At 39.1% G+C, this 27,732-nt stretch overlaps 1 protein-coding gene across 1 annotated transcript in view; it reads left to right on the top strand.

The window, feature by feature from the left end:
- Nucleotides 1–7,176, top strand: part of GXYLT2 (glucoside xylosyltransferase 2) — a 250,017-nt gene extending 242,841 nt beyond the window's left edge. The window contains exon 7 of the mRNA XM_090282922.1: nucleotides 6,994–7,176. Coding sequence (XP_090139048.1) covers nucleotides 6,994–7,176 — 183 coding nt within the window. The remainder of the gene's footprint in view (nucleotides 1–6,993) is intronic.
- The last annotated feature ends 20,556 nt before the right edge of the window (nucleotides 7,177–27,732 follow it).

Raw genomic sequence — 27,732 nt, 5'->3', positions numbered from 1 at the left:
TAGGTGCCTTTTATTTCTTTTTCTTGTCTGATTGCTTTCACTAGAACTTTAAGACTATGTTGAATAGAAGTGGAAAGAGTGGACATACTTGTCTTGTTCCTTATCTTAAGGGTTATGCTTGCAATTTTTGCTCATTTAGTGTGATGTTGGCTTCAGGTTTCTCATATATGGCCTTTATTATGTTGAGGTATGCTCCTTCTATTCCCATTTTGCTGAGTGTTTTTATCATAAATGGGTGTTATACTTTATCAAATGTTTTTTCAGCATTATTGATAGGATCATGTGATTTTTCGCTTTTATGTAGTGTATTACGTTAATCGATTTGTGAATACTAAACCATCCTCGTGTTCCTTGGATGAATCCCACTTGATCATGGTGTATGATATTTTTAATGTGTTGCTGGATCTGGTTTTCCATTATTTTGTTGAGGATTTTAGCATCTATTTCCATGAGCGATATTGACCTGTAGTTTTCTTTCTTTGTTGTGTCTTGACCTGGTTTTGAAATCAGGGTAATACTGGCTTCATAGAAAGAGTTTAGGAGTCTACCTTCTTCTTGGATTTTTTAAATAGTTTGAGAAGAACAGGAGTTAGTTCTTCCTTAAATACTTGGTAAAATTCACCTGTGAGGACAAACAGTCCAGGGCTTTGAATGTTTTGGGTTTTTCCCTTGAGGTTGATTTCTAGTTTCAAGACATTGTGATCTGAGAAGATGCTTGATATAATTTCAATTTTCTTCAATTTGTTGATGCTTGTTTTCTGTCCTACCATGTGGTCTATCTTTGAAAATGTTCAATGTGCACTTGAAAAGAATATATATTTTACTGCTTTGTGGTGAAAATTCTATATATATCAACTAAGTCCATTTATCTCGAGTGTTGTTCAATGCCTCAATATCCTTGGTGTTTCTTTGCTTTGAACATCTATCCATTATTGATAATGGGATGTTAAAATCCCCTACTAGGAGTATGCTGCTGTTGATATTCTTCTTGTAGTCTTCCAAGGTTTTTCTTATATATTTGGGTGCTTCTATGTTGGGTGCATATATGTTTTCCAGGGTTATATCTTCTTGATGAATTGTTCCCTTAAGTATTATGAAATGTCCTTCTTTGCCTCTTTTTATGGCCTTTGTTGTGAAATCTATTTTGTCTGATATAAGTATTGCTACCCCAGCTTTTTTTCATGTCTCTTTTCTTGAAATACTTTTTTTCATCCCTTCGCTTTCAGTCTGTGTAGGTATTTTGTTTTGAGGTGGGTCTCTTGTAGACAGAATATATTTGGGTCACGTTTTCTTATCCATTCCACTATCCTATGCCTTTTTATTGCACCATTTAATCCATTTACATTTAAGGTTATTATTTTTTTTTTCAGATTTAATGTGTTTTATTGATTAAAATATTACATTTGTGCCAATTTCCCTTCCCTCTGCTCCCCTCCACGCGGTGGCCCCCCCTCCCTCCAGTTGTCCCCCCCTTTTAGATTATGTCCATTAGTTGTGCATACAGTTCCTCCCAACCTCTCTCCATCTATTCCATTCCCTCCTACCCTGATCCCCAATTCCTATATCCTCTCCCTCCCTCTCCCTACTCCCCCTCCCTGTTGACCTCCCCCCAATATGCTTCCCGTACCCACAGTTCCTTTTCCACTCTCGTTGCCTGTTTAGTTTGCCTTTGTTTCATCTCCCTAGCTTCTGTTTTTTAAACCAGTCCCTTTAACATCTCATATAACAGTGGTTTGGATCTAATGAACTCTTTCAGTTTTATTTTGTCCTGGAAACACTTTCTCTGTCCTTCTATTCTGAATGACAATTTCGCTGGATAGAGTATTCGTGGTTGTAGGTTTTGGATTTTCATTACTTTGAATATTTCTTGCCAGTCCCTTCTTGCCTGTAGGGTTTCCCTTGAGAAGTCAGCTGATAGTCTAATTGGGACCCCTTTGTACATAATTCTTTTCTTCTCTCTTGCTGCTTTTAAGATTCTCTCTTTATCTTTAATTTTTGACATTTTGATTATAATGTGTCTTGGAGTGGTTCTCCCTGGGTCCAGTCTCTTGGGAACTCTCCTTGCTTCCTGGACCTGCAAGTCAATTCCCTTCCCCAAGTCTGGGAAGTTCTCCTTTATTATATTTTCACTCAATTTTTCAAGTTCTAGTTCTTCTTCCTCACTCTCTGGCAAACCAATGATTCTTATGTTGGGCCTTTTATAGCTGTCCCAGAGGTTTCTGATCCTCTCATTGTTGCTTCCCATTTCCTCTCGCTGCATTGGTTGACTGCTTGTTCCTTCTCCATATTCCAGTTTGTTGAAATGAACTCTGGATTTTTTTCCCTCACCTTCTGTCTCATATTCGGTTTTGTTCCTTTCGTTATGAAAGTTTTTCAGTTCTTTCTTATCTTTTTCCTGCTCTTTTGTGAATTCTGTAAGCCACCTGCTAACAATGGCCCAGAACTGAGCCTCTGACAGGTTTCTTATCTGTTCATCTGTCAGGTTCTCTATCTGTTGTCTGGTGAGCTGTGCTACCGGGATTTCTATAGTTGTCTGCCTCATTTTGACAGATACGTTTTGTTTTCTTGGGCCGGCTGCCGGGGGCAGTGCCTGTGTACGCGTCACAAATCAGCGACCGGCGCCTGCTTGCGACCTATTTCGCAGCCCTGTGGCGCTTTCTTTCTTTGGGGGCGGGGGTCCAAGATGGATTCACACAGTTATTCAGCTAGGAGACCGGGATCCGTCCTCCCGCCCCCCTGGGCCTCATTGTTCAAGGCGATGCGGTGGCTGCTCTCCCCAGCCCTGGAGTCGCGCACTGCCAGGGGCCGCCCGCAGCCGGGATTTCTTGCCGCCCTGCCGGGTCTCAGGTGCGATCGTGCGATCGCAAACAGCTCTGCCCTCTTTAACTCTTACCTGCCCAAATGGCACCGCTGGTTTATAACTTCAAATGTTGGGCTTCCGTGTAGTTTTATTTTCTGGAATTTCTTGTTATCCTTTGTTTTGAAATGGTTGTATTCCTCTCTAGTTGTAGAGGGAGACCTAGCGTGTCCGTCTAAGCCTCCATCTTGGCCGGAAGTCCACATTTAAGGTTATTATTGAAAGGTACTTATTTATTGTGATTTTTTTCCCTTTGTGCCTGTGTTCTTCTCTGTCTCTCTCTTTTTCTTCATCTTCTCAAAGCGGTCTTTTTAGCATCTTTTGCAATGATGATTTGGTGGAAATATATTCTTTTAGCTTTCTTTTGTCTGGGAAACTCCTTATTTCACCTTCCATTTTGAATGAGAGCCTTGCTGGGTTGAGTAGTCTTGGTTGTAGGCCTTTGTTTTTCATCGCTTGAAATATTTTTTGCCATTCCTTTCTGGCTTGTAGTGTTTCTGTTGAGAAATCAGCTGATAGCCTTATTGGAGCTCCCTTGTATGTTATCTGCTGTTTCTCTCTTTCTGTCTTTTGGATTTTCTCTTTGTCTTTGAATGTTGCCATTTTAATTATGATGTGTCTTGGAGTGGGCCTCCTTGGGTTTATCTTCATTGGGACCCTCTGTGCTTCCTGGACTTGTGTGACTTTTTCTCTCCTCAAGTCAGGGAAGTTTTCTGTCATTACCTTTTCAAACAGATTTTTCTATCCTTGCTCCCCTTCTCCCTCTGCTATCTCTATGATATGAGTATTGTTATGTTTTATGTTGTCCTGAACCTCTCTTAAATCCTCTTTATTCTATTTTAGTCTTTATTTGTTTTGTTGCACTGTCTGTGAATTTTTTTCTACATTGTCTTCCAGCTCACTGATCTGATCCTCTGCTTCCTCTAGCCTGCTTTTAATTCCTTCTACTGTGTTCTTTAGTTCAGAAATTGTATTTTTCATTTCCTCTTGGCTTTTATTGATTGTTTTTATGTCGTTTTTAATGCTGATATAGTTCTCAGTAAGTTCCTTATAGCTTCCCTGGAGTTCTTTGTAGTTTCCCTGAAGTTCTCTATAATTCCCCTGGAGTTTATTGCAGTTTTCTCTGAGTTTTTCATGTTTATTGAGCTTCCTTATAACCATTCTTTTGAATCCATTTCTGGTAGTTTGCTTGCCTGTGTTTCATCTAGCACTCTTTCTGGTGATTCCTCTTTTCCTTTTTTTGGAGGGTTGTTTCTTTTTCTCCCCATTTTAGGTAATTTGTTTTTTTTCTTTGATTGTTTCTTAGATTTGTCTGCTTTGATTTCCCACGTTTGTGGTGTGACCTTCTGTAATAGGAGACCTAGGGGGTTCAGTGGTGCAGTCTCTTTGATCTCCTAATCTTAATGCTCATGGGATGCCCTTTATGCCATTTGTTTAGGTTGTCTGGTTTTATTTCAGTTTTGGTTGTTGTGTGTTTCTCTTTGGTGGAAACTTTCCTCTGGCCAGTTGATTGAGAGTCATTATGCTGTCCACGTCTTGAATTATTTTGTGGAGATGCTGTTAAAACATAAACACACAACCCAGGCAAGAAACCCACACCCTCCAAAATATCCCCCACCCACAATCATACTATCAGCAGCAAATGAGCCAGTATTAATATAGGTGTAGAGAGATTAAGACTGTTATACTAAGGAGAAACAGATAAGAGTTGGCTAACTGAAGGAAAGATCATTTTTGAGAGGGAAGGCGGAAGAGTAATAATAATAATAGTGAGTAGGGACAAGGCAATGGGAGACAATAAGTAATATTTACATTGTATGTTGAAAAGGGGAGGGAAAGGGGCAGAATGAAGTGAGAGAGTGGATGCCTAGAGTATTAGGTTTATATAGAAGTTATATGTTATATATTTAGTGCGAGAGGGAGCATAACAAAACAAACAAAATAAAGAAAGAAAAAGAAGAAGAGGGGTAGAAAGTAGGAATCAGATCAAAAAAAGAGCTTTTCCCCAGTACAACCTTTGTGTTATGACTGATATAGGTGGGATTGGAATAAGAGGGAAAAAAGAAAGAAAGAAAAGTTTAAGAGATGTTGAAAGGAAAGGGAAGTGAATTTGAGTTGATAGAGGGGGTAGATATACTAAGAATCAGGAGTGAAAACCAAGCTAAGAGAGGGAAAATTTTTTCAAATTTAACCTGACAGAATGGATACTAGTTGTAGTAGGAGAGAAGATAGATTTAAGACCAAAGTAAGAAAAGGAGATTGGATGTTAAGGTGGGGTAATACAAGAGAGGAGCATCATATGATATTTGGAATAAACTATAATGTAACAACTAATGACTTAAAATGAATAAACTGGGAGGATAAGAAAATAACTCAAGAAAAATACTGTGGTGGAGTTTTTCCCAGTAATATCTGGTTTTTACCATTTTTTCCTCTTTCTGGATCCACCCCAAGTCAAAGTTCCATTGGTTTTATATTTTCCTTTCTGGCTGGCTGGCTGTGAGGAGATCTAGTTGGATTCTGGGGCTGCTATTCTCTTGCTTGTGGGTCTGCTGCAGCTCTCCACTGTGAGCTACACTGAGTTGGGCCCCCCCCCCCCCACTGGTCCTGTGGTACCCTCTAGCACTCTTCATTTTTGTTTAGCAATGCTAGTTTGTCAGTGAGTTGGTGTGCACACCCATAGCTTCTGTCCAGCCTCGGGTCTTGTTTCCACTCCTCTTCCAAAAAAGTCTTTGTGTGGCTTCCAGACTACAGCACCAGTCTGCATTTTTGTCTGGAAGAGCCTTGGTGTGCACATGCACAGACAGGCACAGGGTTGCCTGCCCTGGGGTCCCTACCAAGTCTGGGGCTCCACCTCAGCTTTCCTCCATGTGATCCCCCCTCTGTGGCTCAGTTCTCTATTTTTATCTGGCAGAACCTTGGTGTGCGCACCCACGGGTACAGGGTTGCCAGCCCAGGGGGTCCATACCAAGTCTTTTTTGTTTGTTTGTTTGTTTAAAAGATTTTACTTATTTATTTTTAAAGAGGAGAAAAGGGAGGGAGAAAGAGAGGGAGAGAAACATCAATGTGTGGCTGCCTCTCATGCCTCCAACTGGGGACCTGGCCCACAACCCAGGCACATGCCCCGAATGGGAATCGAACTGGTGACCCTCTGGTTCACAAGGCAGCACTCAATCCACTGAGCCACACCAGCCAGGGCCATACCAAGTTTTAATTCACACAGTTTCTCTCAGTCAGGGCTGGTCTCTGTCTTCCTGCACCTCTGACTGTTTCACCAAACCTTCTCACTGACTTTGCTGGTCAGGGTGCCTATGGTGGGAAAGTAGTTTCCAAGCTGATCCAAGCTAATGAGCTGGTCAGCAGCTGCCCCTTTCGGTGTGGCAGAGGCCCAACGACTCCACTTAGAGAGTGTGGACCATGGTTTCTGCCCTATCCCATGCTGATCCAATGCTCCCATTCCTGTTCACCCTATCTGAGAGCGGCTGTCATTCACTCTCCACTCCATGTTTGCACTCCAAGTCCTTCCACGATAGGATCAAGCAGATAACACTGCTACTCACTCTGCTTCCATCTTCCTTCGCCCCCTGCCAAGAATTTTTTAAACTAATAGTAAAAGGGAAATAGCCATCAACTAGTATTTGGTATCTGAATTGTAAAAATAAAATTCATTGGTAATAAATGTTAGTAGTAATTGCTAGACTCTGAACTCAAGAGATTATCATAGACATGCCCTAAAGTTTCTTAATTAAAATTGCTACAAAGCAAAAACTGTGAAGAATTTAGTATTTTATTATAGTATAATAGATGTCAAGTGTCTACTTGAGTCTTGCAAGAGCATGCTTTTATATTTCAAGGGCTTTAGGGACTCAAATGAATTTTTTTTTTTTTTTTTTTTTTTAGAAGTGAAGAAACTGAGACCAAGTATTGGTTAATGATTGCTTGGGTTGGCACAGGATTAAATAAGGATTTGAACCTAGGTCCTCAGAGATCCATTCCACTATGTATATACAAACCTGTGCCTACGTGCTTACAGTAATTTCCTGTTTCATTTCTTAGTAAAAGTTATTTGCACTTTAAATGTAATTTTACTAAATAAAATAAGCTTTTTCTTTCTTTTTAAAAAAATTCTCTTTCAGTTTCCCTTTCAAGACAATCTATTTCAATCCATGTACTACCCTCTTCAGATGAAGTTTTTGGAAACTGTGCACACTTTATGTGGACGAATCCCACAAGTTTTTCTGAAGCAAATTGAAAAAACAATGAAAAGGACTTATGAGAAACATGTCATCATCCATGTTGGCCCCAACCAGATGCACTGAATACTTCATCTTATTGCTAGTCAATTAGGCATCTCATGAATGAGGAAATAGTCATTTTTAAGCTTCCTGGATCATTTTTGTGTGAATATTTAATGGTGCTCTATGATAATTGAGTTTTAAAAGTCTTGTTAAGTGTTGCTAAAATAGTTGCCCCTATAGGAAACATGCTTTATTTTTTTCCTAAAATGCTATTTATCTTCCTGGTGTGTGTGTGTGTGTATATATATATATATATATATATATATATATATATAGTTATTACTCATTTAACATTGTTCAAGCCATTTGAGCTAGCTGTGAAAAGAAACTTTTGCCAGCCTTCTAATTCCTGTTCAACATCTGCAACAGTATCAGTGGCAACGGAGGTGATATATTTTATCTTGTATTCCTGCAACTCTTCCTATGCAGTTTGCTCCCCCACATCTTTGTAATCAAAGTAATACATGCTTGTTGTAAAACAAATTTTAAAAACTTATAGAGAATATAGTTCATTGAACCAAAATCAAGATTAGATTAGCCATAATCCCGCCAACTAGTGAAAAAGATTATTTTAATGTAGTTCCTTCTAACTTTTCCCCTCTATTTCTATATTTTCTTTTCCATTGTAACACATATCTAAAACAGGCAGTCTGAGTAAAAGCCTGCCTCTATGCTGAGATTTTTATGTAGACAAGAAGTTAGACAAAATGATTATATTTACAGCACTTCATTCAAATTTCAGCTGGGAGAAGCATGCAGATTTCAGCTAACTGTGCAGTGTTAAGGAATGAAGTATACCTGAGGGTATTTTTCTAAGAAAACTTATTTAGATTTGTGGAAGACTAAAGCATAAGAAATGTCTATGTAGCCATAGCTTTTAAAAGAAGAAAATCAAGTAATTGTGTTACACTTAAGGGGTTTGTTTAGCAAAGAGACATAATTTTGTGTTTGCCAACGCATCCTCTCTTCTTTAAACTGTAGGGCAACTCTGAGTCTAATCTGTACAACATAAATACAGGGTGTCACAAAAAAATATATCCACAATTTTAATGATTATAAAGTCTGTATTATTAGCATACAGTTCCCTTTCAATGATCACAATAAACTACATGAATGTACTTTTTTATACTTAGTGCCTAATTTTGAACTGATGACCTTTCTGGTCTAGACATTGCTGGCTATGCAAAGCAATGGAATCACAGACATCAAGAATCATTTGTTTTGGTATTTCGGCACATTCTCTTTTAATGGCTACTTATAATTCATCAATGGTTTCAGGTTTTATAGCATAAGTGGTATTCTTGAGACATCCCCAAAGGAAAAAGTCTAGTGGTGTGAGGCCTGATGAATGCGCAGGGTAATCTACAGGACCTCTTCACCCGATCCATCTGTTTGGCAGATTCTCATTAAGATGGGCCCTTACATCACGATGGTAAAGCGAAGGCACTCCATCTTGTTGGAAATAAAAGTCCTCATCATGAAAATCATCATGAATATGTGGCATGGCTGATTCTTGCAGTAAATTTAAGTAATTAGCACCAGTTACAGTGCCTGCAAGAAAGAAAAGGCCAGTTAATCCATGCATGGATAAGCCACACCACACTGTCAGTCCTGTCTTTGCACTTCTACCACATTTTTGTACTTCCAGTAGCACTTCAAAATAAATTTTCTTTCTTCAAAACTTAATCTGGTTTCAGCTATTATTTCTCAATGGTTAAATATAAATTTTAAAAAATCAATAAGTTACTAGCTATTAGACTGTGGATATACATTTTTTGCAATACCCTGTAATTCAGCTGATTCATTGTCCAGAAAATTCAACTGCCTACCAGCCTTAGAAAGGTCTCTTTAAATTTTTTCTCTAGGTTATCCAGCTTTTAGCCTAAGAACAAGGCAGGTCTTATCACCTAGCTATAGTATGGAAAGTTCTATATTCTATTCCCCAAGGAGACCTGACTTAATCCCTAATTAGTCTTGTACCTAGTATAAGCATAAGGGCATTTTGCCCACTGCTTTTTTTATCTCAAAAGACTTGCACATACATGATCTCCTTGATGTGTGCAACAGCCCTGTGAATTTAGTAGGTACCTGTATTATCCCCACTGGCCAAATAAGTAAATTGTAACATAAAGAAATAAACATGGACTTCCGGCCAAGATGGAGGCTTAGACTGACACACTTGGTCTCCCTCTACAACTAGAAAGGAATACAACTACCTCAAAACAAAAGATAACTAGAAATTCCAGAAAATAAAACTACATGGAAGCCCAACATACAAAGTTATAAACCAGCAGTGCTCATCGGACAGGCAGGAAGAGCGAAAATCGGGCGGTGCTGTTTGTAGTAGCACCAGGGACAGCGGCAGGGAAAGCAATCCCGACTGCAGTCGACTCCCAGCAGCTCGTGACCCCAATGCTGGGAAAGGCAGCACCTGCATTGCCTCGGAGGGCGAGACCCAGAAGGCGGGAGGATGTATTCTGGTCTCCCAGCAGAGAATAACGGCAGGAATCCATTTTGGACCCCTGCCCCAACACAAAGCGCCACAACGCTGCAAAAAAAATTGCGGATCACCACCAGGTCGCCGGGTAATGACGACAAAGTGCCACAGCACGGCAAAAAAGGTTGCAGATTGCTGCCAGTCGCCGGATTGTGATGAGTACACAGGCTCCTCCCCCTTTAGCCTACTCAAGAAGCAAAGCAAAACACAAATCTGTCAAAATGAGGCAGCAACTATAGAAATCTCGGTGACGCAGCTCACCAGGCAACAGATGAAGAATTTGACAGACAAACAAATAAGAAACCTTTCAGAGGCTCAATTCAGAGCTATAGTCATTAGGTGGCTTACACAATTAACAAAAGATTTGGAACAAGACAAGAAAGGATTGAAAGCCACTCATACTGAAAAGAACAAAACACATGAGAGACAAGTAGTGAGGAAATAAAATCCAGAGATCAAATCAACAAACCGGAACATAGGGAAGGAACAGTCAACCAGTGTGGAAAGAGGAAACAGAAAGCAAGGAAAGTGAGGTGAAGATTAGAAACCTCTGGGACAGCTATAAGAGATCGAACATACAGATTATAGGATTGTCAGAGGGCGAAGAAGAACTAGAAATTGAAAAAATATGTGAAAAAGTAATAAAGCAGAACTTCCCGAACTTGGAGAAGGAAATAGACTTACAGGTCCAGGAACCACAGAGAGTTCCAGAAAAACTGGACCCAGGGAGAACCACTCCAAGACACATTATAATCAAATTGTCAAAAATAAAGATAAAGAGAAAATCTTAAAAGCAGCAAGAGAGAAGAAAAGAATCATATACAAAGGTGTACCAATTAGACTATCAACTGACTTTCCAAGGGAGACCCTGCAGGCAAGAAGAGACTGGCAAGACATATTCAAAGTAATGAAAATCCAAAACCTACAACCATGAATACTCTATCCTGCGAAATTGTCATTCAGAATAGAAGGGCAGAGAAAGTGCTTCCAGGACAAAATAAAACTGAAAGAGTTCATTAGATCCAAACCACTATTATATGAGATGTTAAAGGGACTGGTTTAGAGAAAGGAGGATCAAAACTACGAACATTAAAATGAAAATTGCATCACAACAACCAACAACAGAAGCTAGGGAATCGAAACAAAGGCAAACTAAATAGTCAATGAGAGTGGAAAAAGAACTATAGGTATGGGGAACATACTGAAGGGAGGTCTGCAGGGAGGGGGAGAGGGAAGGAGATAGTACAGGAATTTAGAAGCATAGTAGGAGGGAATGGAGTAGACAGGAAGAGGTTGAGAAGAACTATATGCACAACCAATGGACATGGGCTAAAAGGAGGGGACAGCTGGAGGAAGTGGGGCCACCAGGTGAAACAGAGTGGAGGGAAGGGAAATTGGGACAACTGTAACAGTATAATCAATAAAACATATTTTTAAAAAAAGAAATAAACATAGAAAAAGTGGAACTACTGTAATAGAAAAACAATTTAAAATTTTTTAAGTTAAAAAAAAGGAAAGAAATAAACACACCCAATATAATTGCTCTTCTATAAAACATAGAAATATATAGAAGATATACATTCTGCTTTACAGTGAACTATTTGGAAAATATATTAAATGCTTTTTATTATATGTGTTTACATTTATTATATGTGTTTAGCAATCTGAAAATATAAAATTAAAAATATTATTTTGTTAGGGTGGGGGGAAGCAATGGGGAAAAAACTGTGACAACTGTAATAGAAAAACAAGCAAAAAAAATTGTAGTGGGAAAAAAATAAATAAAATATATATTATTTTGTTAATATAACATGCTCTCTTATATATGGGACATCACAGGTTCTATATCAGCAGAAAAAAAGTCTTGCCCTGAAAAAATTAATGAAAATCTCAGCACTACAAAGAAATAAATACATATTAATCAATAGTGGTATGCAGCACCATTATGGTAGTAACAAATTTAAATCCAAAATATTAAAGTAATAACCCATATTACCTCTTTGATTATTTGGGTGGCTTGTGGTTTGTTATTTTTGTTGAGGAAATTACTATTATCTTTGTTGTTGTATTTTACATTTCCTCATTATACCACATTTAACCACTAAAGGTAACATCATTCATTATTTTATATCTAAAAGATATGGGGCAATTTTTGAACTTCTTATTTGGATGGGGAAAATGCATTCTATATATCCACAAATAGGATTTTAGTGAAAGAGCCAGGATGTGAACATGATTCCCTGACTTCATTACAATTTTTTTTTGTTTTTGTTCAGCATGGACAGGAAGACCTACAAATGTCACTTAGATTTGTTGGTAGTCCACACACGTAAAGAAGTTACTTTCTTCTTTTGGCAAGACTCACAAAAAACTGTTATAAAGACTTTCAATACACCAATGACTTTTGTTTTATGAGAGCCAGGTTTACCTGGAACTCTCAACTATTGATCCTAGTCTTAACATGCAGAATAGAATTTCCAGCACAGGTCAAACATAGAACTCAAGAACATTCTAGAATGATGTATTATGAGAATGTAAAACCTTAAAATTTGATGCCATTTTCTGCCTTGAAATCATTTTTTTCTGTATCCTGAAATTTTAGATACTATGGTGGAGAATTTAGAGAAAATTTGCTCTCCCAACCCCAGCTGCTTGAAGTTATTAATATTCTCCATAGTTAGGATGTTACCATTTGTAATTTGGTAATTACAAATTTTAATTCCGTGGACTCCTAAAACATGTAGTTTGTGGTCTGAAGTTTGCCAAAGGGTGTTTTGCCTAATATGCCACATTGAATCTTTATATGGAAAGAGTATAAGACTGGTTCTCTCCACTCTTCTTCTCCTCTCCTGCCCTGTCCTGTCTTGCCTTCTCTTCTCATTCCCTTTAAAGTTCTGTTTAGTGTACATGGCTATGAAATTCCACTGGAGAATGAAAGAACACTTTCTAACAGCAAATTGTGATGGCATTTTTTGTATGCATTGAGATTGAGATTGTTAGAGGGTATTTTTCAGATGTCCAGCCAGTAGGATAATTAGTTGGACTTGGGTCCCAGAAACCGGACCCCCGCGGTTGCATGCTCTGACCAAGCAGAACAGGGAACTTAGCCTAACTGTTATTCCTTTGAGCAGTGACCTGTTCCTTTGAGCAATGACCTGGGGAACAGTAGAAAATTTTTGTTTATACAAGCTGTATTTCTGTCCAAGTTCCTGCACCTGCAGGAACAGGAATGCTTTATAAGCCCCCCAGACCCCAGGGCTGGGGCTGCTCACCTAAGTCCGGCTTGTGGACCTGTGGACAGTCGCTGGCCAGCTAATAAAGGCTCTTTAAATTCTAATTTGGTTGTCTCTGACCATTTGGTTCTCGCACTTGGTCCACAACATTTGGAGGCTCCAGTGAGATTCCCAGCCTTGGCTGGGCACAGGTCGTGAGACGGGCCTCCACAAGATCCACCTCAGGGAGAGATCTCTGAGAGACGTTCCTCAGCCCCAAGTGGGACACTGGTGGACGGGTGCCCTCCCTATCCTGATTAACTACATAGAGCCATTCGGATTCTTCCCAGTAAGGACTTGGATTCCGATGGAAAGGAATCCTTGGGTTGGAACAGGGGCACGCCAAGGGGGTCTCAAGGGAGGGCCGGACGTGGCATTACCTCCAAGACCCGGTCCTGGACCATGATGGTGGCCGGTGACCACAGGTTTGTCTGTCTTAAGTGTCATCTTGTCTATTCCATATAACATGGGTCAGACTGCTTCCTGTGTTCTTTGTATGCCTTTGCAATGTGTTCTTAAGAACTTTCAGGAATTTAGGAGGCGGGCTTCATTTTATGGGATGCCAGTGAGCCCAAACCAAAACCTCTTCTTCTCCCAAAACCCCACTGGCTTGATTTCTTTGTTAGAATCTATCTTCTTCACCCACTGTAATGCCTTTATAAAGCAGTGCTGCCTTCGGTGAGCCCCCAGGGCTTCATGCAGTCCTGTGTGTCTAGCTGATGTGTGGCAGGACAGTAGCCACAAGCTCCAGTTCAGAGCAATTCCCTGCGCCTTCAGTGGGCATTCTGGAGCTGCTGGAGGCCCTGATGGCCCGGTCTGGAGTAAGCAAAAGACAGTGGACAGCCTCAGCGGCAGGTAAGTGGCAACCCATTTAGGCAACGGGCTTGGGCCACTGCCATTGAGACTTGGTAAAGCTCTTCTGGTTTGGTTCTGGGTTGTGCTGCCTGTAGCCAACACTGTTTGTCTAATCTCAGAGGCCTAGGTTGGATTTGGGCGGACTTGTTTAACCTCTGAGTGAATGTGTGAATGAATGTTATTTCCTCCTTTTGTGTGACTCCATAGACTTCGGTCTATGGAGTCTGACTGGGCTTTAGTCTCGCAAGAGGAAAGGCCGAGTGGGTATTTGTTTGGCCTCCTTTGGGAGCTCCCAGCTAGTGTTTGTCTGCGCTCTAAGGGGGACATTGCTCCCATGCCTTGTGTTCCCGCCCTGATTGTAATCCAAATTAAGTGCATGTTCATAGCAATCACCTTAGCCAACATAAGGGAACATGAAAACCAAGTCTGTCAATATAGGCAGTGCATTTCATTGCCACAGAAAAGCCTAGGACCCTCTGTACTGTCTCCTGCTGCCCTGTAGCCCTGGCAAGCCGGCAACCAACTAGGCAGAGGCACTGGAAACAGACAGTACAGAGTGATCAGGCCCCTTAAAATTTTCCCCAGAGAAATTGCTTGCAGCATTTCTTTCCACCCCAGGTAACTTCTAGCAATTCAATTTGCATCTGAATACTCCCTGCTGGAGCTGCAAGGAGGGGCAATGTTAAATTTGTTAGCCAGGCGGCATCTAATCCCCTTGCTACAGGTTACAGAAACAACAGGATGTCTGTCTCTCCAACAGGGAGAGAGGAAAAAAGTGACACTTTTAAAACTCAGGCCGCTTTTCTTCAAAATGGTGCAAGCGGCAGCAGTGACAACTTGGCTGCCAATCAACAACACCTCTAAAGCTGTAACTAAAGGGCCCTCAATCACCTTGCTGCTTCAGCAAGGGGGGACATGCCTATATCTTAAGGAAAAGTGTTGTTACACATGAATAAAACTAATGTCCATTCTGAACATCTTTTTCAGTAGGAAAGGAAAAGAAATAATCAGGTAGGCTGCTATAAAAATATGAAAAAGCAAACATCCTCCCTGTCAGGGAATTGTCCCGGCCTAACAAAAGTTTCCCAGTATAGACCCTGAATAGAATAACAGGCTGAAGAATAGGGCTCAAATAAGAAACTTTAAAAGCCTCATCATCAGGGGAATCAAGGAGTCCATTCCCCAAGCACAGAATGTCTCCAAGGCATTCAAAATACAACTCCATCAGCATTTCTACAGAAGCTCAGGGACCGAATAAAAAAGTATTCTGGTCTAAATCCAAAGAATGCTGTAGGACAGTCACCGTTGAAACATAAACAGGCCAAATATTTGTAAGAAATTGCAAAAGGTAAATGAATGGGCCAGATAGAGCAATTGAAAAACTCCTCAGGAAAGCTCAAAACTGTGTTAGAAAAAGAAAGAAGCAGGGACTTCAAAAAGCTGCAGAATATCTCTGCAAATTTAGAAACAAATTTTAGCTGCCAAGTACTAAGTTTAGGTATAGTCCTTCACCGTATAGAAAAGAACAAAAATTAAAAGCATGTTATAGTTAAATCTAAAGAAGTAACGTATATTTAAAAGGTTTGTAAATGTTGCAGAAGGTCTATGAAAGGTCGTAATAATAAAAAGGAAAGTTATGGAGGTTTTAAATCTGGGAAAAGGAAACCTCAGCTGTTTGTGTTATGATTTTATAAAAGTGTACCTTCGTCTGTTTTGTGGAATTCCCTGGATCTGTTTTTGACCAATAAGACCTAGAAAAGGTTGTCTGTAATCCAGTTGGCAAAAATTCCTTTTGCCACCCGGGACTCAGGAAGGGTCATTCAGGGTTGCTGAGTGCTCCAGCTTGGGCAAGTAAACATGTCTCTGCCAAGGGCATGTCTCTCTAGGAGGCCAGTGGACATACTGGAGAGAGAAGGCCTAGCTATCTGTGTTTTAAATTATTGCTCTGTTTATTCTCTGAAAGGAAAAATTAAGGTTTCCCAGGGAAACTTAAAACTTCACATGAAAAAAAGGGAACCAGAAAAAATGTAAAACATAAAAATAGAGGTTTGTGAAAAGTATATACAATGTTTGTTAAAAGTCTGTAAAAGTTCTAAAAAATTGTATGGTTTTAGTAACAGAAAGTATAATGAATAAATATGCAGTTTTAAAAGACAAAAATTTTCCTTCATGCTTTTATATTTTTCTCCTTACCTAAACTCTCCAGTATTTAGCATTCTAGAGAAGTAAAAAGTGACATAAGGTTCCTTTGCATGAAACTAATAAGACCAGTTGCTAATAGTGGTTTTGTCAGCTGAGGCTTTGACTAGGGTGTCATGCCTGAAGAAGGTATGCTTAGGCTCTGGTTATTACCAGAAAGCCCTAAGGAACTAAACTTGACTGTTAAAGCTAAGAAAAGCCAAGAAGGAAAGACCCTGGCACCTTGGCTAGTTGTGTGATTCATGGCAGTCTTTCCAGGGAAAAAAACGAAGGTTGCTTTCCTGAAAATTGCCTAGAAGGAACCTTAAGGCACAATGAAAAATCCAAAGGACTTGGAAAAGCAGGTGTTTACAGGCAAGGCTAAATGGCAGGTATGTGGTTCATCTTCTGTGCCCTAACAGGCAAACTGAAGGTCAACATAAAAGTTCCTTAAGTAAGTGCCAGCAAAGTAAACTTAAAAATCATATGTAATCAATCACTGCTCTTGTTGTGTTTATGCAAATAAATAGGCTAAATTAAAACTGGACTTACTGTAGTCCCTTTACTGACAAGGAGGGTAATCTTAAGGAGAAAATATCATGACTCAAGGAAAATCACAATACTCAATAGTAAACTACAAACTAATGCAACTGTCTATAAAGTTTGTTTTCATTTAAAGTTTGTTTTAATTTAAAAGTTAAACCGGGTCTGTGGACATTATCAGAAATGCTTAATTTACAGGCAAAAAGAATGTCAAATGCCTTACAACTAAATGTCTTCCCAATAAGACAGCATCTTAAATTTAGAGACTGGTTTGTGAATTGTGTTGTGTAAATTAACGTGTGTGTTCTTTCTGTTTTCATAGGGCATAAGCCTATAATCTCATTACCTGAGTAATTGGCTGTACATATAGGCCTCACTCAAAAAGCCCATCTGCATTGCCACCTCCTAAGATTCAATGGTTTGGCTGAACTAAGTGGTTGGGTTAGTAAAGTATAGGGTAGTCTATAAGCTTCATTTTGAAACTGGTTTCTCTCTTTTCTATCCTAATAGCTTGGACAAAAAGTCCCAAAGGTTTGAGAGGGGGGAAATCCTAAAATATTCCCCTCAGCCCTAGCTAAGTACAGTGGGTAAAGGGGTTTTGGACAGGTGTGACATGCCCTGCACACCTTTCTCCAAAAAAGCCATTTATTTTCCTAATGTGGGACATTGAAAAATTAATCCCTGCTTTTTGTCATATAGTAGTTGTAGGTAAAATTATGTCTTTTAACCCTGTTGCCAAATCTGTTGCCTCCAGAACATGACAAGAATGCCAGCTTGTCCAATAGTGCCAGCCTTGGAAACTGAGCATGCCATTGTCTGGGACAGCTAACTGACCTGGACTCTGCAAAATCCTTCCCCATGTGGGAAGGCCACCCTCCCTCCACCTCCACTCTTATTAGAAATTCCTAGACCCAAGGGTAGGTAGGACGATGAGTATGTTCAGCTTGAAGCAGCTAGAAAAGCACAAGACCTTCGCCTGTTGTCCTCTATAAAATAAAGGATCTTAAGTCTAAGAAGGGGAACTATACAGGGACTTCATTCCATTAGGGCCTAGAAAAGTTTTGGTCCTAAGGTCACAATATCGCCCTTTAAACACCTAGGACTCAAGGATTTGAATCCCCAAATAAAACCAGTGGGGAATGTTAGAGGGTATTTTTCAGATGTCCAGCCAGTAGGGTAATTAGCTGGACTTGGGTTCCAGAAACCAGACCCCCGCGGTTGCATGCTCCGACCAAGCAGAACAGGGAACTTAGCCTAACTGTTATTCCTTTGAGCAGTGACCTGTTCCTTTGAGCAATGACCTGGGGAACAGTAGAAAATTTTTGTTTATACAAGCTGTATTTCTATCCAAGTTCCTGCACCTGCAGGAACAGGAATGCTTTATAAGCCCCCCAGACCCCAGGGTTCGGGCTGCTCACCTAAGTCCGGCTTGTAGACAGGTGGACAGTTGCTGGCCAGCTAATAAAGGCTCTTTAAATTCTAATTTGGTTGTCTCTGACCATTTGGTTCCCGCACTTGGTCCACAACAGAGATTTTCATGAGCTGAGTAACTAGACATGCTGACTATTTTTCTTGCTGATTTTTTCCCCCAAAATAAATATCCGAAATTGTGACTTATACTGAAAGTTCCAATGTTTAAAAAAATTAACTGACTAGAAAATCTACTTAAGCTTTCCTTCAGTTTCCAAAATGACAATTTAGCATTTAAGGTATAATACATCAAGCTTTACTATTTGATATTTCTATTACATTTTCAATGCTTCCATTGCAAATTGTTGTTACTTTTATTGAATTTATTATTGACATGAGCACTTAGACAAACTCATAGCAGTTTGAGAATATCTTATCATAATTATGAGTTCATAAAACAAACCATAAAAACTTTATTTACAGTCTCAAAATAGTCATCAAATAATGGAATATTCACTTCAAAACACCTTGAAATAAGACAGCATTTATAAAAATTTAGGTAAATGTATAAGTATTGCCTGATATTTATACTAAAAAGATATATTGGATGTTAGGTAAACCAAAATGAACATGATTTTATGACCAAATTCAGCAATATGTTGAATTCAGAAATGTTTAATTGCATGAAAGTGCAAATCATTATATTTTCAATCAATTTTTTTATTTCTTCATCTTCCTCATTTTTTTCTTTTTCACTTTTGCCTTTCTAAGCATTAGCAGCAGAGTGACAGAACTTGGGGATCCCTGTGCAGGCAGGACTAAGTTCTAATCATTAGATCAAGTCTTTATGATAACATTTCTAAAAATTAAAAAAGCACAAAACACATACATAGGCATACACATGTACACATGCACACATGCACGTGAACACACACACACACCACATGCCTTTTAGAGGAGCCACCATTTGTTGTGTTGTCTGTGAACTGAAGAATTGTAGTGAAACTTTATGTCATATCATTGCACAATTGCAGTGCTGGAATTTAAATTTGATAAGGTTATTCAAAGAAATTTGTTCTAGTTTTTGTTCTTCATAGGTAAAAACAGGAAATATTTCTTGAGACTTCAAGATCAATCATTTGCATTTATATTACCATATGCATGCACATATAAGAATCAGATGCAATTGTTCCTCATCAATTTTACGTTTGTGCCGTCACTGAAAAGTGTACCCATTGTTTATAGCTCCCAAGGAGAATCTGAATGCATTTTCATGTTGGAAAACTTTTTTTTTTTAGATATTTTTTGGGGGTGAGGGGAATAGCATAAAAAAGACTACTCTAAAGGAAAGGAATTATTATAGAAAATTAAAGGAACATAGTATATGATTTAATTACTATCTTGTCTTTTTAAATACAATCTACTGTTCTACTTTCTTAAATTAAAAGCTTTTAAAAACATGTATTTTGGTATTAACTTGGAAGTGTGTTTCTTTTCTTATATTAAGATTTAATGTGTTAGCCCTGGCTGCTGTGGCTCAGTGGATTGAGCATCGGCTTGTGAGCCAAGTGTCGCTGGTTGGATTCCCAGTCAGGGCACATGACTAGGTTGCATGTCAGGTCCCCAGTTGGGGGCGCAAGTGAGAGGCAACCACACAGTGATGTTTCTCTCCCTCTCTTTCTCCTTTCCCCTCTCTAAAAATAAATAAATAAATAAACAAACAAATAAATAAATAAATAATTATTAAAAAAGATTTAATGTGTTAAAATGTATAATAATAACTAATAAGATGAAAGAAGTTCTTTCAACTAGTGAAAAATGGCTTAGCAGTAGCTTATCTACTTTTAAAAAATCATGAAATGAGCTTTAATAATTGTTATAGAAAATGCTCATGTACCAATAATCATTCTAAGCATAAATGGACTGAACTCACCAATTAAAAGACAGAGTGTAGTGGATTAGATGAAAAAACAAAACTCAAATATAGAAACACAACTGCTGCAAGAAAAAACACAGACTCAAAGTTAATTGGTAGAAAATGACACTACAAGCTAATGGCATCCAGAGAAAAGTAGGTGTGCCCATGTTTATAACTGACAAAATAGTTTTAAGATAAAAAATGTAACAAGAGACAAAGATGGACATTTTATAATGATACAGGGGACAATACATCGAGAAGACAATAACACCCAATCTGGGAGCACCAAAATATATAAAGTAACTACTATCAGAGGTAAAGGAAGAAACTGACAATGATATAATAGGACACCTAAATACTCCATTTATAGCAATGACTAGATAGTCCAAACAAAAGGTCAAAAAAGAAATATTGACATTAAATGACACATTAAAACTTTCTTGCCAAAACACTAGAATATATATTCTCCTCTAGAGCACATAGAACACAAAACTAGCCTCAGAAGATTGAAATCATACCAAGCATATTCTTCAATGACAATGTTTTAAAATTGGAAATCAATAGCAAAAGAAAGCTGGAAGAAACACAAATGTGTGAAGATTAAACAACATGCTACTAAATAATTACTGGATCAATGAAGAAATAAAAGAAGTAATCAAAATACACATAGAGACTCATGAGAATGATAATATGACATATCGATATTTGGGGAATGCAGCAAAAATGATATTAAATGGTAAGTTTATATCATTACAGACCTATTTCAAGAAACAAGAAAATTTTCAAATAAATAACCTAACATTTCATCTCTAAAAAAAACTAGAGAAGAACAAATGAAACCCAAAACCAGTAGGAAAAAAATTATAAAAATTGAGAATTAAAATAAAGAACAAAAAGAAAATAGAAAACAAGTAATGCAACAAAGAGTTGGTTCTTTGAAAAGACTAACAAAATTGACAAGCATCTGGCTGGGCTAAATAAAAAGAGAAAACAAATCAAATCAGAAATAAAAGGAAATTATAACAGGCACCACAGAAACAAAAAGGACTATATAAGAATACTATGAAATGCTATAAACCACCAAATTAGATAATCTAGAGAGACAGACAAGTTCTTAGAAATATATTACCTTCCTAGACTAAATCACAAAGAACCAGAAAGTCTAAATAGACCAATCAACAGTAAGGAAATTGAAACAGAGTTAAAAACCACTCCAAAAGTAAAAGTCCAGGACCAAAAGCTTTAAAAAGATTTAATAATGGGGGGGAGAGAGGGAGGGAGAGAAGGGAAGTAAGGGAAGGGTCTAGTCAAGGAACTAGTATAAATGTGGACATGGACAACAGGGTGGGGATTGACTGGGAGAAGGGGTAGGCTGAGTGAGTGGGGGAGCAATGGGGGAAAAAGTGGGACAACTGTAATAGAAAAACAATAAATCAAAAAATATATTAAAAATAAAAAGATTTAATACCTATTCTTTAGAAAAAAATGGAGCTAATTCTTTCTAACACATTTAATGAGGCCAACATTACCCTGATAGCAAAACCTGAAAAAGACAGCACACTCAAAAATGAAAACTACAGACCAATATCTCTGATGAATATGGATGCAAAAATCTTAAACAAAATACTAGTAAATAAAAAATAACAATACATTTAAAAGATAAAACATCATGGGATTTCCACCCAAGATGGTAGAAAAATAAGTAAGAACTGTGCTGATCTCCTCCCAGGACCAGTATGGAATTGTAACTGAATTATATAGAGGTCTTCCAGAATGACCAACTGAGTGGTGGCTTGAGAGAACCCTTAATACCATGGACAGATGGAAGAAATCACTTCATCAGAAAATGATCAGTACAGAGTGAGAGGGAGACACAGAGATGGCTGGCTGGGCTCCCACAGGTGGTAGCTCAAGTGCCAGAGGGATATTTTGGTGGGAGGGCGGGGCTTTCCGCTGAGAAATGTGAGGTCTAAACCCTGGGCTGGGCTCCACACTTTGCAGTGCCAAAGCCAGAAAGGCACCCAAATATATCCACCTCTGAAAAGTAGTGGGGTTTCTGCCTGCTGGGGACAGACAGCTGAAGACAGGAAGAGCCTATTAAAGAGCCAATGCACAAAATTTTGTTGCAGTCACTTACCTTGGGTTCCAGCAAAGGGGCTCAGAGTAGACTAGAGATGCTTAAGGAGAGTTTGGGGATGGAGGCTTTGGGGAGAGAACTGAAGGAGCAGCCAGTGCGATCCCCATGCTGAGTCATCCCTCAAACTGCAGGAACCATCTTGCTCAGGCAAGACCACTCCCCTCCAAGTGGCATTAGCCTGAGGAGAAGCAATAGCCACTCCCACAGGAATTACTCTTTCTCACCCTCTGGTGCTTAAGCCTGACTGCTGATTACAGATTGACTAGATTAAGAACTGAAGGAGATAACCACAGATCACTGGCACTCTTGAACAGACTGCCTAGGTCCAGACTGGGACATGATCCAACACCACTAGGGGCAGATCCCAAAAGAGAAAGCAGTGGTAAAACTAGTTTCTACTGAGGCAAATTCCACCATGTTTTTCTTAAATATTTGCATTATTTTTCTCTCCTGAACAGCTTTTTAACATCTGATTCCTATCCTTCAAGTTTATGCCTAGTAGGTCACTTGTTTTTGTATTATAGTTTATTTCTAATCTTATATTTTGTTCCTCTCATCCCTTAATCCATTTTATCTTCTTTCCTCTTGTATTTTCATTTCAAATTTTGTTTACTCTCTTGATACTACTAGTTTCTATCCAACACTCCTACTAAGTCTTCCCCCTCCAGCCCCACAAAATCACTTTTCTTGTCATTAGTCATCTCACATTCTTTTTTATATTCTTAAAATACTCTTATTCTCTCTTGACCTTTATCAATTTTTGCTCATTGATTGTGGATATGGTGGTCTCTGTTGCATTTCATCAATTTTATTTCTAGATTTCACTATTACTGTATTTCAAAATTTAAATTTTACTGTGCCCCTCTCCGACTTGATTTTATTTTCCTCCTGCTTTTTTGTTGTTTTGTTTTATATTTTTAATTTTCCCTGGTCTTAGACTTGTTCCTATTCCCCACTCTTAGTATTCCTTCTCCTTCTGTCCTTTCAAAATCACTTCTCTTTTCTCTAGACAACTCTTAAGCTTTTCTTTCCTTCTCTTTTCCTTTTTATTCTGATCTCACCTATATTAATCTTTGCTGTGTAGTTGCGATTGCTGTGGTGGATCTCTTTCCTCAATTGGTTCCTATTTTTTCTTTCTTTTCTGCTTTTTTCCTTTTTCCTCTCATTAAATTAGATATATATATTTCTGTTTAAGCCAAATACTATGTCTCCCTTTTCTTACTCCATTCTGCCTACTTCCCTCCATTTTTTATTTACAATGTAAATCTTATTTTCTTTCTCTCTTTGCCTTGTCTCTAGTCCCTATTTTTAGTATTGCTCCTTCTTCTACTCTGTCAAAATCATTTTTCTTTTAGTTAGTCATCTCCTATTTGTTTTTCCTTTCTTATAATAGTCTTAATCCCTTTACACCTTTATTAATACTGGCTCATTTGCTGTTGATAGTGTCACTGTGTGTGTGGGGGGGGTATTTTTCCAGGCATGGATTTGTTTCCTGGGCTGTTTGGTTTTGTTCTGATAGCAGCTCTACAACAGCATACAAGACGTGGTGAGTGGAGTGACTCTCAGTCAGTTAGATGCAGGGAAGGACTCACCAAAGAATGACCCAATAACAGCCAAAACTCAATTACAACCAGGGAGTCCAAATAAATAGCATAAGGGGCATCCCAAGAGCATCAATCTCAGGAGATCAAGGAGACTGCCCCACTGATTCCTACAGGTCCCCTACCATAAAAGTTATGCCATAAACACAGGGAGTCACAGCAGATCAGTCTAAGAAGCAGAAACATAGAAGAACAGTCACCAAAAATGAGGAACCAAAGAAACAACCCCCAAATGAAAGGAAAGGAGGAATCCAAAAAAAGAGTGCTAAATGAAACAGAGGCATGCAAACTATCAGACATTGAGTTCAAAACAATGGTTATAGGGATGCTCAAGGAGCTCAGTGAGAACTCCAGAGAACTCCAGGGAAGCTACAGGAAACTTACTATGAACTAAATTAGCGTGATAATGGAAATAGAAACTATCAATAAGAGCCAGGAAGAAATTAAGAATACAACATCTGAAATGAAGAACATAGTAAAAGGAACTAAAAGCAGGCTAGGTGAAGCAAAAAATTACAAGACACAGAAATGAAACAAACAAAAAAAGACTCAGAAAGAATGAAGGGGGTTTAAGAGAGCTGCAGAGCAACATGAAATGAAATAATATCCACATCATAGGAATATCAGAAGGAGATGAAGAGGAACAAAGGATAGAAAACCTGTTTGAATAAGTAATGACACTTTGGGCCAAGATGGAGGCCTAGACTGACATACTCCATCTCCCTCCACAACTAAGAAGGAATACATATATCGCAAAACCAGAAATAACCAGAAATTCCAGAAAATAAAGCTACATGGAAGTCCAAAGTATGAAGTTATAAAGAAGTGGTGCTCATCTGGATGGGTAGGAAGGGTGAAGCCGGGGTGGAGAGCTCAAGCTGTGCTGGCAGCAGCAGCTGCAACGACGGCAGCAGGACAGCAGTAAGCACAGACACCCATATTTAAAAAGAGGTGAGAAACACCTGGGGAGCACCCGCGGCTGCAGACCAGACCTGTCAGCTCGCAATTCCAACATCAGGGAAGGCAGACCCGCATTGCCCAGACTGTGAAGGTTGGAGGGGGTGGGGATGGAGGAAGAAGCTCCCAGTCTCTCAGTGTAGGGGCATCAAATATTCCCTGTAAAAAAAAGTTTCAAAGGTCTGCTAAATATGTAAGTATGTAAGGGCTTTAAATGTTCTTTGTAAGAAGTACCAAGGACTTGCTAAAAGGCCTTGGAAAAAGAAATGTAAAAAGGAGTGTTATAGCAATTAGTGATTCACAAGCTAAAAGCACCTCAGCCTCTATCACCTCCCATTTGCTTGCTTGTGTCTGGTTTATAACATTTGTGAAGGTTGTGCTTTGATAAATTGCTTCACAGGGAGCTCATTCCTGGCTTAAGAGCTATGCTGCCGCTGGAGATAACCTTATAGCTTTGCGAATTTCTGTTCCTGTTACTGCCAAGACATTCCTGCAGTCCTTCCCAGCCCCCTCTTCCTAAGGCTGTTTCCTGCCAAAAAAAGAAACAAAGAGACTGCACCAGTATAAAAACCCAGCGTTTAAACTCCATTGTAGGTTGGAGCATGTTAAAGACCAGTTCAGGGTCTGCCCAACTCCTGGCCATTATTAAATCTTTTGCTTACTTTATACACCACTTCAGAGTGTTCAATCTCGCCTATGTAACCGTAACATCAGCAGAGAGTAAACAGCAAGAATCCATCTTGGACCCCTGCCCCCACAGAAAATGTCACAGCGTGGTGAGAAGGGTCATCCAGTTGTGACAAGTGCATGGGGCTCCACCCCCTATAGCATAGGAGGTGTGAAAGCCCCACCCAGGAAGCAAAGGTAAACACAAAACTGTTAGGATGGCACAGATCATGATAGTGATCTCAGTCACCCAGCTGACCAGCCAGCAAATATCTGATCTAACGGAGCAGCAGATAGGCAATGTTTCTGAGGCACAGTTCAGAGTTTTGATTATAAGAATGCTTACAGACCTCACAGCAGATCTTAAACAAGACAGGGAAGGAATGAAGGCCAGTCCTGCTGAAATGAATAAAAACACACAAAAAACAAGTGAGGGAAAGAAAAACAGGGATCAAATCAACAAATCAGAACATAGGGAAGAAACAAACAGTCAACCAGTGCAGAAAGAGGAAACAAAAAGTGAGGAAAATGAGGAGAGGCTCAGAAACCTATGGGAGAGCTATAAGCAGGCCAACATCAAAATCATAAGGTTGCCTGAAGGTGAAGGAGAAGAACTAGAAATTTAAAAATAATGTAAAAAATAATGAAACAGAACTTCCCGAACTTGGGGAAGGAAATAGACTTACAGGTCCAGGAAGCAAAGAGAGTTCCAAAAAACTGGACCCAGGAAGAACCACACCAAGACACATTATAATCAAAATGTCAAAAATTAAGAACAAAGAGAGAGTCTTAAAAGCAGCAAGAGAGAAGTAGAGAATTACATTCAAAAGGGTCACAATGGACTATCAGCTGATTTCTCAAAAGAAACTCTGCAGCCAAGAAGAGACTGACAAGAAATATTCAAAGTAATGAAAGGAAAAACCTACAACTATGATTACTCTATCCAGCGAAGCTGTCATTCAGAATAGAAGGGCAGAGAAAGTGCTTCCAGGACAAAGTAAAACTGAAGGAGTTCATCAGATCCAAACCACTGTTATATGAAATGTTAAAGGGACTTGTTTAGGAGAAGAGGATCAAAACTATGAACATTAAAATAAAAACTGTATCACAACAACCAACAACAGAAGCTATGGAATTGAAACAAAGGCAAACTGAGTAGGCAATGAGAGTGGGAAAAGAATTATAGGTATGGGGAACATATGAGGGGAAGTCAGCTGGGAGGGGGAAGGGGGTAAATGGAGGGAGATGGTGCAGGAATTAAGAAGCATAGTAGGAGGGAGTGGAGTGTACAGGAAGATGTTCAGAAGAACTATATGAACAACCAATGGACATGGACTAAGGGTGGGGGACAACTGGAGGGAGGGGTGTCACTGGGTGGAGGAGAAAAAAGGGAAAAGAAATTGGTACAACTGTAACAGAATAATCAATAAAGCATATTAAAAATCAATAAGAAAGAAAAAAAAACCGACAGTTGAAAAAAAGCTTAATCGGTTGGTGCAAAATAGACAGGGGGAAGTTAAGAATAATATAAGAAAGGGTGAAGCCAAAGAACTTATATGCATGACCCATGGACATAAACTAAGAGGGGTGGGATGGCTGGAGGGAAAAAGGGTACTGGACGGAGGGGAGAAAAGGGCGAAAATGTTGGAACTACTGTAACACCATAATTAATAAAATATACTTAAAAAAAAAAGAATGAGGAGACAGAGAAGTATGGCCCAAAAGGGGGAATGGATCAAAGTTCCAGTGGGAGAACTAAGCGATGAGGAGATACACAACCTAACACATGAAGAATTCAAAACACTGGTGATAAAGATGCTCACAGGCTTGACAGATATGCTTGAGTATAGTAAACACATAAGAGAAGAAGTGAAGGCTATGCTAAGTGAAGCAAAGGAAAATCCACACAAAACCAATGCTGAAGGGAAAGAAACCGGGGTTCAAATAAATGATTTGGAACATAAAGAAGGAAAAAACAGTCAACCAGTGCAGAATAAGGAAGCAAGAATTGAAAAAAATGAGGAAAACTTCTCAAATTTTGTGAAGGAGATGGACATACAGGTCTGGTAAGCACAGAGGGTCCCGGCCTAGCTGGACCCAAAGGGGACCACACTAGGATGCATCATGACTGAGATGCCAAAGGAGAAAGATAAAGACAGAATCTTGGGGGCAGCAAGAGAGAGGTGGAGAGTTTCCTACAGGGGGGTGCCTATAGGACTATCAGCTGATTTCTCAGAGGACACTTTGCAGGCAGGAAGGGACTGGCAAGAAGTATTCAAGGTGATGAAAGGCAACCTGCAAGCAGGACTACTCTATCCAGCAAGGCTATCATTTGGAATAGAAGGGCAGATGAATTGCTTCCCAGACAAGGTAAAGCTAAAGGAGTTCATCATCATCAAGCCATTATTATATTAAAAGTCAAAGGGCCTTACTTAAGAAAAAGAAGATCAAAACTATGAACACTAAAATTACAATAAACCCACAACTATAGATAACTGAATCTAAAAAATAAAAACAAAATTCAACTAAGCAAACCAGAATAA

The sequence above is a fragment of the Furipterus horrens genome, unplaced genomic scaffold, assembly GCF_987537825.1.
Source record: "Furipterus horrens unplaced genomic scaffold, mFurHor1.1.pri manual_scaffold_7, whole genome shotgun sequence".
In the NCBI taxonomy this organism is placed as follows: Eukaryota; Metazoa; Chordata; class Mammalia; order Chiroptera; family Furipteridae; genus Furipterus; species Furipterus horrens.
This window is presented reverse-complemented; position numbering and strand designations above follow the sequence as displayed.